The 12890-nt window shown below is 47.6% G+C and overlaps 1 protein-coding gene across 2 annotated transcripts in view; it reads right to left on the bottom strand.

The window, feature by feature from the left end:
• The window catches only part of CLDN10 (claudin 10), a 60102-nt gene that overhangs the window by 14863 nt on the left and 32349 nt on the right, over positions 1-12890 (bottom strand). Inside the window, exon 1 of one of the 2 annotated variants that reach the window (XM_051608357.1) lies at positions 193-528. The exons of the other annotated variant lie outside the window; for it this stretch is intronic. Within the exon in view, the coding sequence (XP_051464317.1) occupies positions 193-412 (220 nt within the window). The 5' untranslated portion in view covers positions 413-528. Of the gene's footprint in view, positions 1-192; positions 529-12890 lie in introns of those variants that run through there. 2 annotated transcript variants of the gene reach the window in all.

Below are 12890 nucleotides of genomic sequence, written 5' to 3'. Positions count from 1 at the left end.
TGCCGCTGCCAGGGGACAGGAGGGGACCCCGCCTGGGAGCTGCCTCCCCGGGACCCCTCGGACCGACACCCCCGCGTCCCCCGTCCCCACCCCCCGCCGCCGCTTCGGAGGCACCCGGGAGAAGCCCCCCCCGAAGCCCCCGGCTCCCGCAGACCGGCCCGGGGGTGGGGATGGGGTCGGTGGAAGCCTGACCGTCCAGCGCCAGCATGGATGGGAAGTCTTTGCAGTTGGAGACGCCGGTGGAATCGGTCACGCAGGTCTTCCAGAGGTTGGCCCAGAAGGTGGCGGTGGTGATGACCGTGCCGTCGATGGTGGACACCTTCCAGTAGTCGGTGGGCAGCGTGGAGGAGACCAGCACCCAGCCCGAGATGGTCAGCAGGAAGGCGATGATCTCCGCCGACGTGCTCGCCATGGGCCCGGCAGCGGGCAGCGGGCAGCGGGAGGGCAGCGGGCAGCGAGCGGGCGGGCGGGCGGCGCGGAGCCGCGGCAGCGGCACAGCCCGGCAGCGGCACAGCCCGGCGGCGGGAGGGGCGGAGCGGAGCGGAGCCGAGCGGGGCAGCGGCGGAGCCCCGGCCCTCGCAGCCCCAATCAGCGGAGGGAGCTCCCGGCGCCCCCGGGGCCGCCCCCGCCCCGCCCCTCCCTTCCCCGGGGTCCCCGCGGCCGCGCTGCGGCGCTGGCGGCGGGAGGGGAGGGAGGGGACCCCGGGCCCGGGTGGGGGAGAGGGGGGATCCCCGGGGCGGCGGTGGAAGACAGACCCGAAAGCAAAGCAGCACCGAGGAGACCCGCAGTGAGGGCTTCCTTGTCTCCTTCCCCTGCAGGGGGGCGCCGCAGGGCACGGGGGGGAGAGGGAGGGTGGCAGCAACTTGGCAAATGCTTCCTTAGCGTTTCCTCAGTGCCGCACCGCTTTCCGCGTGCGGACACCCCGCTGCCCCGCAACAAGCCGCCTCGGCAGGGCGGGTGGTTTCGAGCATTGCTTGTAGAATACAGGTGTGCCGGCCATATCGAGCACTTCGTATTCCTACAGGGAGATAAGCTTTTGAAAGACGTAGCAAGGTTGTTTTAATCCTCTGAATTTCAGCTGGCCTCCTGTTATTATCTGGCCACAGACGATACAGCTTTTAATAGCTGGTTTTGCAACGTGAGGTGCTGAACTTAGGATTTTCTACCTCAGTCTTAATGTGCTGGCGTTCGAGCCTGCAGCTCACAGGAGTAACGTTATCCACCGCGGCTTCTCCTCTTGTTCGAAGCTGTTTACTTTCCACATCAGTAGTATATTTGCCATTGATGTGGAAAGTACACTGCCGGTCTTTACTTTCCTCCTATTTATTTCAAAACTATTGTTACATTTTCTAAACCCTTTTGCCAGACGGGCAATCACTGGAGGATAAGAAGCCACATTTACATCATTATTCTTAGGATGAATGCTCTTTGGTTTTGCCATGTGGACATAAACCCGGATGCAATCACCTTCTAGATATTTAAAAAAAAAAAGAGAGAGAGAGAAAAAAACTAGCTAGAGTTAGGTGTACCCTTGGTCATGTGTCAGAGCTCAATGGGAACAGGCTGTTTGTTGATCTGTTAATGCCCCAGCAGGATAAACTGGGATCCACAGTCGTGTTAACTGATGCAGTGGCTCTGCGCACTCCTCAGTACCCTCTGACTTGCAGGTGACACGCAGAGGCATTGGTAGGCAATGGGGAAAGCAGGCAGTAGGTTTGCTAGCACAGCAGCATTGGGCATGGGGTATGCTACAGCTCCCATTCAACCTCTGTGCCAAGATGTCCTCTCCTATGGAGGGAAAAGAGGGATAAAAGGGAGAGAATGGGTCTGCTATGCTGTTGGGCAGTAGCCAGAGCTCACCTTGGGACACAAAGAACTGCTTCTGAGTCAGGGAATAGGGCAGGACCACAGATCCAAGTCTCACCTACATGACCTTATGATCTGTTTATTGTAGGGCAGGGCAGCAGAAAGGGAAAAGAAAAAATATTTTCCCCCATCACAGCACTTGGAAGTCTTGCAGACTAGGTTTCTTTTAGTGGTGGAAAGCTAGGTCAATCCAAGCAGCTATCTAACTGGAATCTAATCCAGTCTGAGGTAGGAGACTTGAGTCCCAGTCTGAGCCATGGTGTTTTCTTGGCGAGGGGAGCTCACCTATTCTTTTGCTGGTAAAGCAGCTCTGGTTCATGTGAAGCTTGTTGAATCCAGGGACTGGTGTCTGGGCAAATTTTGGCCAGGTCCCATCAGAAGTTTTCAGTGTGCTGCCACACTAGAACCAGGAGGCTAGAGTGAGTGTTGAAGGAAAGGAGCATGGCCTGGGAACCATTCGATCTGGGTCTAGCCCTGGGGATGAATAGGAGAAGAAAGAGGAGCTTGCTTGGAAACATAGGCACTCCTTCCCAGAGGGGCTGTGGAAGGGGCAGGTTGGGAGGATAACCCTGCTGAAGGTGGGTAACCTTGCTGAACCTGCTGCAGGCTCTGGCTGTCATCTCCAATAACCAATTCCGCTGTCCCAGACCACTCTGCTTTCAACAGAGCTGGACTTTGGCTGCCATGTGAAGTGTGGATCCATGTGTCTCTGGCAGGCACCTACCTACTACCAGGGACTTCATTGGGAGCCCATGCAGCTGGCTTAGGACAGATGAGGCTAATTCCACCTACAGGTGGAAGCAGGGCTATTTTATATGTTCATTCCCTTGCAACCTCAGTTTTATTCAGAATGATGTAAAGTGGCCTCAGAGTACATGGGAACCAGGCTCACTTCAGCTTCAGGGAAAGGCTCCTCTTCCCTACTCCTGACTCTGCTGCTTCTGAGGGGGTTTATGCCACTAGTCCAGTCATTCCCACCTTTCTCATCTAAAGTCCAACCAAGACATTGGGCTTTTGATCTCATCTGTGGTGATGTAAGCCTAAAATGACATTGTGCATGGCTGAGTGTTTACCCCAGGTAAGGGAAGCTGCAAGAGATACTCTTCCCCTGTGGCATTTCCTTTGTGTTGACTGGGGATCTGCAGGGATTCAACACCCAAAGCATTAATCTGTGAGGCTGTTTCTCCGCTTACTGCATTTTCAGCTTCTCTCTCTTGTGCAACTGCAAGTCCCTGTGTCATGAGCTTAATTCACACATTTTCCAGCTTCCAGTTTTCCAGAAGACAACTGTCCCCTTTCTCCCTGTTGCTTTGGTAGAAACTTAATATCCATATGAAGACATGTCTATAACACCCTCCAACCTATGTCTTCCTGCCACCATAGCTCTGATTTTGCTATTTTTAATTTGGGTAGTAGACTGAAAGAACTGACCCTTGCTTTGTTTCTTTATATCATGTTTGAGGACAAGCTGACTCAGGAATTTGTTTGAAGTTCCTCAGATCACTGTGGGACTGATTTCTGTTCTTTTCTGTACATAAATTGATCAGATCATTGCATTAACACAGTTGTGTGCTGAGCCATTTGAATGCATGTGGATTTATTCCCTCAGACTGGGAAAGAAAGGTGTTCTCACTTTTTTGTAAGAAAAAAAACATTTTTTCTGGCAAGTCTCTTTGGCTCTTGGGCATAAAAATGGCATTTGGGGGGGGGGGGTTATTAGTAAGTGTTTAGAACAGACTATTTCAGTTGTCAGAGACCTGCAACAGTCATCTGATCCAACTGCCTGACCAATTCAGAGCTGACCAAAAGTTAAAGCATGTTATTAAGGACATTGTCCAAATGCCTCTTAAACACTGACAGACCTGGGGCATTGACCACCTCTCTAGGAAGCCTGTTGCAGTGTTCGACCAATCTCTTGGTAAATAAATGCTTCCTAATGTCCAGTCTAAACCTCCTTTGATGCAGTACTGAACAATTCCCACGTGTCCTGTCCCTGGATCCTAGGGAGAAGAGCTCATCACCTCCCTCTCCACTTCCCCTCCTCAGGAAGCTGTAGAGAGCAATGAGGTCGTCCCTCAGCCTCCTTCTTTCCAAACTAGACAAGCTCCAAGTCCTCAGCTGCTCCTCACAGGACATTCCTTCAAAACTTTCACCAGCTTTGTTGCCCTCATCTGGACACATTTGAGTACTTTCACATCCTTCTTAAACTGTGGGTCCCAGAGCTGCACACACTGCTCCAGGTGAAGCACTCCAGGATGCAGTTTGTCCTCTCGGCTGCCAGGGCACTGCTGTCTCGTGCTGAGCCTGCTGCCAACTGGCACCCCCTGATCCCTTTCTGCAGGGCTGCTCTCCAGCCACTCCTCTCCCAGCCCGCTTGTGCTCAGTGTTACTCCAGTATCTGTGCAGAATCTGGCATCTGGACTTGTTAAATTTCATCCCAATTATGACTGCCCAGTGCTTCAATCTAAATCCCTCTGCAAGGCAGAGAGTCAACAGCACCTCACAGTTTTGTGTCATCTGTAAACCTGCTAATGGGGCATTCAGTTCCTGCACCCAGATAATTGATAAATATATTGAACAGGACTGGCCCTAAAGTTGAACCCTGAGGAACACCACAGGTTGCTGGTCACCAGCCAGGTGGAGCCCCATTCACTACAACCCTGTGAGCTCTGCCCTTTAGCCAGTTCTTCACCCAGTGCACCACAAATTCACTCATTCCACAGCTGGACAGCTTGTCCAGAAGAATGCTATGAAGGACAGTATCAATAACCTTACTGAAATGCAGAACAACTATGTCCACTGCCTTTCCTTCATCCACCAGATGGGTGACCTTATCATGGAAGGATATCAAATTAGTTGAACAGGACTTTTCCTTTGTCAACCCATGTTGACTGTGCCTGATGATTGCATTGTTCTTTAAATACCTTTCAAAAATACCAGTATAATCTTCTCCATAGTTTTTCCAGGAACTGAGGTTAGACTAACAGGTTTGTACCTCCCTGGGTCTTCCTTCACCCCCTTCTTGTAAACTGGAATAACACTAAAGCTTCCAGCTTTAAGCTACATATATTTAACCAATCAGAATGGAATATTATTAAACAGTTGTACTTTTAAAATTAACACAACTTCTTTTATTCTTATGTATAGAAGAGTCCTTCAGAAATGGGCTTTGCTCTCAAGTCTGAAATGCAGGATATTTTTTTAGCTCTTGCAGGATCAAAATCACAAGCAATCGTTATTGCCTCATAAGTTAAACACCGGATGACAACAGGATTTGTTCTGCAGCCAGGATAAGCAGGCTAGGGTCGTCATGCCTTTGTCCCAGAGTAATTTTTCTTGTAATTTTACTATGCATAGGTTGGGCAACCTGAGACTCTCTCCTGGCTCTGCCATGTTACGATTTCCAGGGTGCCTGGAGCACTTGTGCAAAAGTAAAACCCCCCCACTTTATTTTTCTGAGGCTGAAGGACAACTTCCTTGTTTGCCAGGGTTTCCCTGAGAATTAGAGTGTTGCAAAGGTAAGGGAGACGTGGGAAATACAGGCAGGCTGGTAAGAACGTCATAGTCTAGGCAAGGTCAGGTCTGCTGTCAGTGACAAATCTGAGGAGTACACCTCAAACTGGCGTATGCATTAGGGGAGATTAACACAACTGCAAAACGAAGAGGCTTGCACGGTGTTCTGCGTTGCGCAGAACAAAAAGTGCCGCCTGAAAAATGAACAACCAGATCCTCTTCTCCAAAGGAGAGTACACAAAGGAATGTTTCTGTGTCGTCTAAAAAAAAAATAAATATCCATCCAAGTGGGAACATCAGTTAATAATCACCAGTCCTTGCTGGGGTCGCCACTTTTGTTTTTCTTAAGCTATCAGAAATTAAATTAAATTAAATTACAGCACATCTTCTGTAAACTGCCAGGACAGGAATGATTTTAAGCTATGTGATTCATATATTATGTAACAAAAAAGTAAAAAATTAATAGGAAGTGACAACCCCAAGCATTTTAAAGGAGTGAAAAATTGCATTCCACAAGCCAATAAACTTTCCCCTCTCCCATCCTGTGCAGTGTGTTAGGACATTACAGACTTTGTTTCTTGACACGGAGATGAATGCATTATTTCTTTTTTTTTTTTTTTTTTAGCTCAGCTTAATTTTGTTTAAAAAGCCTGTGTTGTTCTCTGAAAGTTTGTAATACAATGCTTTTAAAAATAGATATAACCTGTTAAACAAACTGAGCAGGAAATGTGAAGAAGTGCATCTCCTCCTACTTTACTGGAGGTGCATTCCAGCTGGCCAGCAGCACAGGTGCAGCTCCTGCGTTCTGAACTTGCCTCCTCATGAAATTAGGTTTTGCTGAACTGGGGTAGGTGACAGTGGAAAGGAGGGAAACTCGGGGACTGATTTTTAAGAACGTGCAGCCCTGTGTAATGCATTCTAGAAAGTGTTTGCGAAACAAAAGATCGCTGTATCTAATGGAATTTAAAAGGGTTTAATTGAGATGGGAGGCAGATAAGCAAATGCCTTTCCAAAGCAGCGGGTGTTCAGAAGCGATCCTTGCAGTTAGCCCTAAAGATGAAGAGGCTGAGTCCTGACTAGCAGATGAAGTGCAGGCCAGGGTTGAGACCTTGGTGTTCCCAGGGCAGGAACACCTTCCCACCAAGCGTGTCCTCTGCCCTCATGTGCAAAAGCCAGTCTCTGCTGTTTCCTGAGCACTTGGTAGATCTGGGCATGAGCAGTCTGTAATCTTTTACAGGCACCAGAATAGCTCCCAGTTGGAGGACTTGGAGAAGCTGGAGTTAATGCTCTGGAAGGAGCACAGCAACTGGACAAATGGACTAAGTTGGAACATGGTAGATTCCCATTAGGTATTAGGAAAAAATTGTTCCCCCTGGGGATGGTGAAGCACTGGAGCAGGCTGCCCAGAGAGGCTGTGTGATCACCTTCCGTAGAGTTGTTCAGGACTTCACGGAACCCAGCCCTGAACAAGCCCACCCAATAAGATGTGTCTTGGACTAGATGTTCTCTGGAGGTCCCTTCTGTAAAAGATGACCTGCAAGGGTATGTGGAACCACAACATCCCTTGTTGTGTCTCAGACAGCTCAGGACAGAGTCTTGGGTTAGGCAAGCGTGAACAGTGCAGGCAGGCTATCCTTCTTCCCCCCTCCCCTTGCTCCTTTCCAGCTTGCCTCCCCTGAATTTCCAGCAGCTGCTCCACACATGTGCTGACCACCAGGCCTCGCCTTGGACCTCCTTACCCCCTAGCCCAGTTCCAGAACACTCTGGAATGTCTGGCTGTGGTAGCAGCAGACCCCAGAACCTTCTGGTTCCATGCAGGTGCAAAGCTCAACTGTCTGTCACCACACCGAGGGTGGTCCCTGAGGGGACAGAACGTTATATAAAAGAGGTGAAAGCCCATCACACCCTTGCTGATCCACCATCTGCAGACCAGGACCCGAGGCTAAGACCCTGCAGAGCAGGACAACACCTGGAAAAAGACCTCACTGGAACAAAGGTTGGTGATGTATCTGTCCTGTCATCTCATCTCTTTCCATCTTCACTTTTCTCCTAGGAGTTAAAGGGTTATAAGTCCCACTCATTTTCCCTAGTTCGCTCCCATTCACTAGTTGGAACAGTTGTTAATGTCTTCACAATTTCCTGCCATTAATATCTAATTAGCGGGCCCTTAATAAATCAGTTGTTACAGGGCCCTTCTAGGGCATTTGCCCGACTTTTTTCCACGGCGCTGCCGCCCAGACGGCACTCGCACCCTTCTTGGTGTGCGAAGATTCACCTCCCTTGAACCCCACCGAGTGGACAAGACACCTTCTGATCCGAGTTGTTCTGTGACCACGAAATTTTGTTACCTCACTGAAGCAACTAGAGTTGCACTGAGGTGCATTTGGCTGAGGGTATCTGTACGTGGTGCAGGGGTGCACTGATGGTGGTTACACCTGGTGTGCTACACTCAGAACAGGACTGCATGTGCTCCCTCCTGCCCTGGTATTTCACCCACATGCTGAAATCTTATTTTCACAAATAAGATTGGGGGTTTTTGTGGGGTTTTTTGGGGGTGCTTCTGGAGATGCTAAAGAAAACGCAAAGCATGGCGCAGAGGCCTCTAGCTCTCCCAGCATAATAACCCTTCCTGAGACAGTGGGGATGAAGAGAAGAGAGGAGCATCTGAAAAGTGGGATTCAATTCCTGAGTGGACACAAGGAGCAAAGCTGCTAGGCATACGCTTCAGCTAAAAGGGGGTAGTGGCAACTGGAAGCAGCAGAGGAGGAGATGACATGGTGTGAGGTGACTGGCAGGCATGGCAAAGGCCCCCGAGGAGGCAGAGATAGGCCACAGGAGATCATGGGTGAGGGGTGAATATTTGCACTGTGCTTTTTTTACCTAGCCCTGTGTAGATACCACCTAACCCCCCAAAAAATTAGTCCCAGTTTCCAGGTGGGAGGAAGAGGAGACAGGTGGAAGGTGAGGGCCTGCTTTATGCCTGCCCAGCAGTATCTCTGCAAGGAAGCTCTTTCCCATGCCCTCGTCTGGTTCCTCTCCCCGATTCCCACAGCAGCCCCATATTTACTCAGAGAAGGGTTGTGCCATGAGAGGGTATTGTGGTTTACCATCTCCGGCCCCACTGTTTATCAGACACTAGTTGTCCCAGCTGGTGGCATAGAAAGATTTCATTTAACCAAGAGCATGAAAACCACAACCTGGAGCAGAGCAGCTTTTGTAGCATGACTTAATCTGAGAGCAAATGAGCTGGGATCAAAAAAGGTCACGGTGACAAAGTGGAGTTAAAAGCTGACTTAGATCAACATGCTCAAGCAACTCGGAAACAAAGGGAGACAAAGGGAATAAGGAAATAATATGTGAATTTTTTTTAAATCAATACAGGCTCAAAAAAATAGATAAACTGCGGTTCAAATTAATGTGCATTCGCTCCATCAGCAATACTGCTTCTTTTGATCCCACTGTTTTGGTTTGGTTTCTGAAGTGGTGTGTGTATTTGCAATAGAAGTGGTAGATTTGACAAGAGGTGGGTAAAACCCTCCAGTGAAAAGGGGGGCTGCCTGCAGAAGCTCTTGTATGCAGAGGATGGATTCCAAATCAAATTTACATATGCCGAGCTTAGGGAACCACAGTCAAAACTGACAGTAATGAGATTTGAGGAGAAAAAAAAAAAACAAAAACCTTAAAAATGTAGATGCCAATGGGAGCATGCATGTGCTGGGGGACATGGTCAGGTTCCCCTTGTCTTCCCATCATTCAAGAGCATTGCATTGTCAAAAATCACATAAATCAAACGTACTCAGAATCTTTTTAGTGCACCAAGTGGTGCTTGTGTTCGTTTTGTGTGCAGTTTGTGTGTGGCATGTCATCTTCTTAATCATTCCTCAGTGCAATGTGGTGCCCCCATGCTGACTCTTGAGAAAACAGTGCCCGTGTCTACTACAGGTAGTAAATGAAGCAGTGTATTTATTACCTAGGAGAAAATTCATTTGGGCTGCTTATTTTTGCTGGGTCACAGTCCAGAGTAGCCAACAAGACATTCGCCAAGGGCAGGACACCATGTGCTCTGCCTGTTATGTTAATGCGTTCACGTTCCCATGCTGAAAGTATTTTTCTTCCACTACATTGCAGTAGTTCTACCTTGCCATTGCCCTTGTAAAGGAATAAAGCATTTTCCACTGATAATAGAGATTTAGGTATGCACTGTGTTTTTCTGGTTTCCTCTTTGCTCAAGTGTCTTTTCTCAGTTGGCTATTTCTGTGACTCATTTAAATGTTCATTCTAGCTTTTTAGTTCATTTTTGCTGCTAGCCAGGTGAAGAAGGGCAGAATCACTTTTGAGAATTTAGGGTTAAAACTTTGTAAGGTCTTTCTTTCATGTCAGAAATTAATTTAAACTTTCAGAAAAGAAGAAATTTTTAAACAGTTTTGGCTCAAGTCCAGCTTGTAAGGAAAGTTTGCAGCCCTGAATGGTGCTTCATGCACATGATCAATGTTCTGATTTTGGTGGTAAGGCTTTTATATGTATTAAAGTATCACACTGCACATTTTTTCAGTAAGCAAAGTTGCAAAATGGAAGAAAATGGGATAATGAAGCAACCTATTTACTTGTGCCAGCTCTGGGAAAATTAGTTTCTTCCCCCCTCCCTTTCTTTCCGTTGTAGTTATCTTATGTATTATATGTAGGTAGGAAACAGAAAACATCCCAACAGCAAATTAATGAATTTCAGAAGGCTCCCTGGTACAAAGTGGTGGCTTTTGATTGTAAATTGCTTGGCAAATACCAGCAAAATGTAAGTGCCAGCAGGTGCCAAAAAGTGACCGAGACACCAGTGCTTACTGTAGTGACTGCTTTTTGTTTTTCTACAGGATGGTTCACTGTTGACAAAAATTACTTTCAATCATGTTTGAGGATTAAGGGTTTATTTGGAAAGATGACCCAGAGTGATTTTTTCATATGGTATGCTGGGAAGTGCTGACTTTCCGATGTACGTACGGGAAAAAACTGATTTGGTAAGAGAGAGTTAGGACATCACTCAGAATGCAAAAGCTACAGGTTTGCTGCATCCATTAAAGAACCTGACATAAATGTTAAAAATTAGCTGAAGGAAGTGTTTGTGGTATTGCTGGATATACTGTTAATGCAAAATACTGTTACTTTAGTATTAAATGCAAAACATCATCATGCATGAAATTAAATTCTCAGTCATAAATCCTGCCCTTCCTCCTCCAGTCCCATTAAATACTGGGCACCTCTGGAGGATGTGCATATTTATGTGAGGGATTTTCTGGCCTGTAAAGGAAAGCTGGAGGGACTGCCTTAGGTGTAGGCATCAGCTTATAGGTGCCTGTGTGCACTAGAACCTCGTGGAGCTGCGGCCTTGTGCCAGCCATTGTCCTCACCAGGCACTTTCCAGTGACACGTCACATGCCCTGAGCTGGGGCAATATTGATTTTGGGATCACATGCCTGAACTAGTTTCATTTTGCCTCCCATCCCAAACAGCAGCTAAGCTCCAGCTGGGATCCCTGTCAAGCCCTGGAGGTTGCTCCAAGACCTTTTGCTGCCCATACTTTGCAGGAGGTTTTACCCAACTCAGCCGTGACTGTTTTCCAGCTCTGGCAGCACAAGCCCCAGTGCTGGACACCTTCACAAGCTGAGGTTTGCTTAAGTGTGACCCAAGGCATGAGTCCCTCTCACCTGCTGGTGGCATCTCTCTGCATAGCCCCACAGCAGCTCTGTTTCATGCCACTGCTTCTGGGGGGATGCTGGCCAACAGCCTCAGGCAGCTGTTACCCCCCAGCTCAGAGTGACTGGAGAAATGAAACAAATTATTGCGTTTGAGGATGGAGTTTGAAGTATAGAAAGGAAAAGTCACCGTTAAAACAAAGGGAAGATGCAGTCCTCCCCCGTGTTCAACAGAAGTTATTCCTCATCTTTTTCTAGCAAGCCTCACTCCTGGAACACTGACTGAGCAGCTCACCCACTTCACCAATCCAGTATTGTCCTGGCCTCTTCCAGGCCTCTCACCCACCCGTACGCATTGGCTGCCTGCTCTCGTCCCAACGAGTCACAGCACGAGTGGCTCAGCAAACGGGCATCCACAAGTTTTGAGCCCTCATCACTCTGCCCCTCTCACGCCTCCCCCAGTGGCTCCCACAGGCCAGTGTCGCATGCAGAAGCTGCCCAGTTGCCCAGCAAACTGCACGGGCACCAGTGTGTTTCTTGGCTTTTGGCAGGGAGTAGCAGCATCCTTGGACACATGCCCAGCAGCTGACAGGCTCTCTGCCCAGCTGCATTTCAGTGATTAACCTGCTACCTCCATCTGTCAGCTTAGGGGTTTCTACACCATACCAGAAAGACAGGAAAGTTAAAGATTTGCTTGAACTCACTGGAGATAGAATGATGCCTCAGAGGTGGGCACCTGTCTGGATGGTCAGCTAGATGTCTACCATGTGGTTGGTGCAATACAGAGAGCTGTAAATAAAGCCCGTTACAGCTCATGTTGCAGACATTGCTCTCCAAAGAAGGCTTGGAACAGCCAAGGGAATGTGTTTTTCAAGGCAAGACTGTAAGAGGTAACTGTCCTGTTTGCTCTGCCCCTGAACTCAACCGCTTTTCTGCAAGGAGCTTCTCAGCATGCTGGTGTCTGTTGGCTTGGGAAAAGGGCCTCTGCCAAGTTCTTCAGGCGTGGAGTAGGTCATTCCCTTCTCATTTTTAAAGTGTCATGGTTAATTTCTAATGAGAAGTGCCTTTGAACTTCTGAACTTTAAACTGAGCGGAGGAGGCTCTCCCTTGAGAACATCAAAACCTGTAGCTGTTCTCAGGGGAACAATTCATGCCACACACTCATCATGCCGAGAAGTTATCCTTAGCCTTTACGTGGAGCATGCATCATTGAATATATTGATATAGATGAGTAAATAAAATAAAGCCATTAGACTAGGATGCACATCCCTGAGAGCAGAATTTACTGTGCAGATTATCAAATGGACTGACATACCACTTGTCTTTCACAAAGAAAATCTCTCCTATCTTAGAACAAAGCAAACAAGCACACATATTTATATGTTTGTACATATTGAAAGAATGAGATACAAAGACTTTTTTATATCCCTGCCTTATGTCGTAAGAATGGGAAAGAGAGATCAGGCTTTTATAAAAACTGCTATTTCCTTGATACAAGAGCAAAATTATTAGCCAACAACCCTACCAACCACTTTTTAATCTTTTCTTAACAAAATTAAATACTTATACAGCTCAATAAGTTAGTATCACCACTACAAAGTGATGCAGCCAATACATAAAATGGCAAAACAGAAAAAAACCCCTTAGGATAAGTAGAAGAGACTAGAGTAATACAGCACACACACACCCCTCCCCCCTTTGCCAATAAAAATGTTTTTTCCCTTCTCCTTAAAGATATCTGCAACTAGGGATCACAGATAATGTCTGATCACAGGGCTTTCTCTTTATTCACAGAATTTCTTCTGCATTAGATATTTGTATCTACTA

Source organism: Apus apus, chromosome 1 (assembly GCF_020740795.1).
Source record: "Apus apus isolate bApuApu2 chromosome 1, bApuApu2.pri.cur, whole genome shotgun sequence".
NCBI classification, from domain to species: Eukaryota; Metazoa; Chordata; class Aves; order Apodiformes; family Apodidae; genus Apus; species Apus apus.
This window is presented reverse-complemented; position numbering and strand designations above follow the sequence as displayed.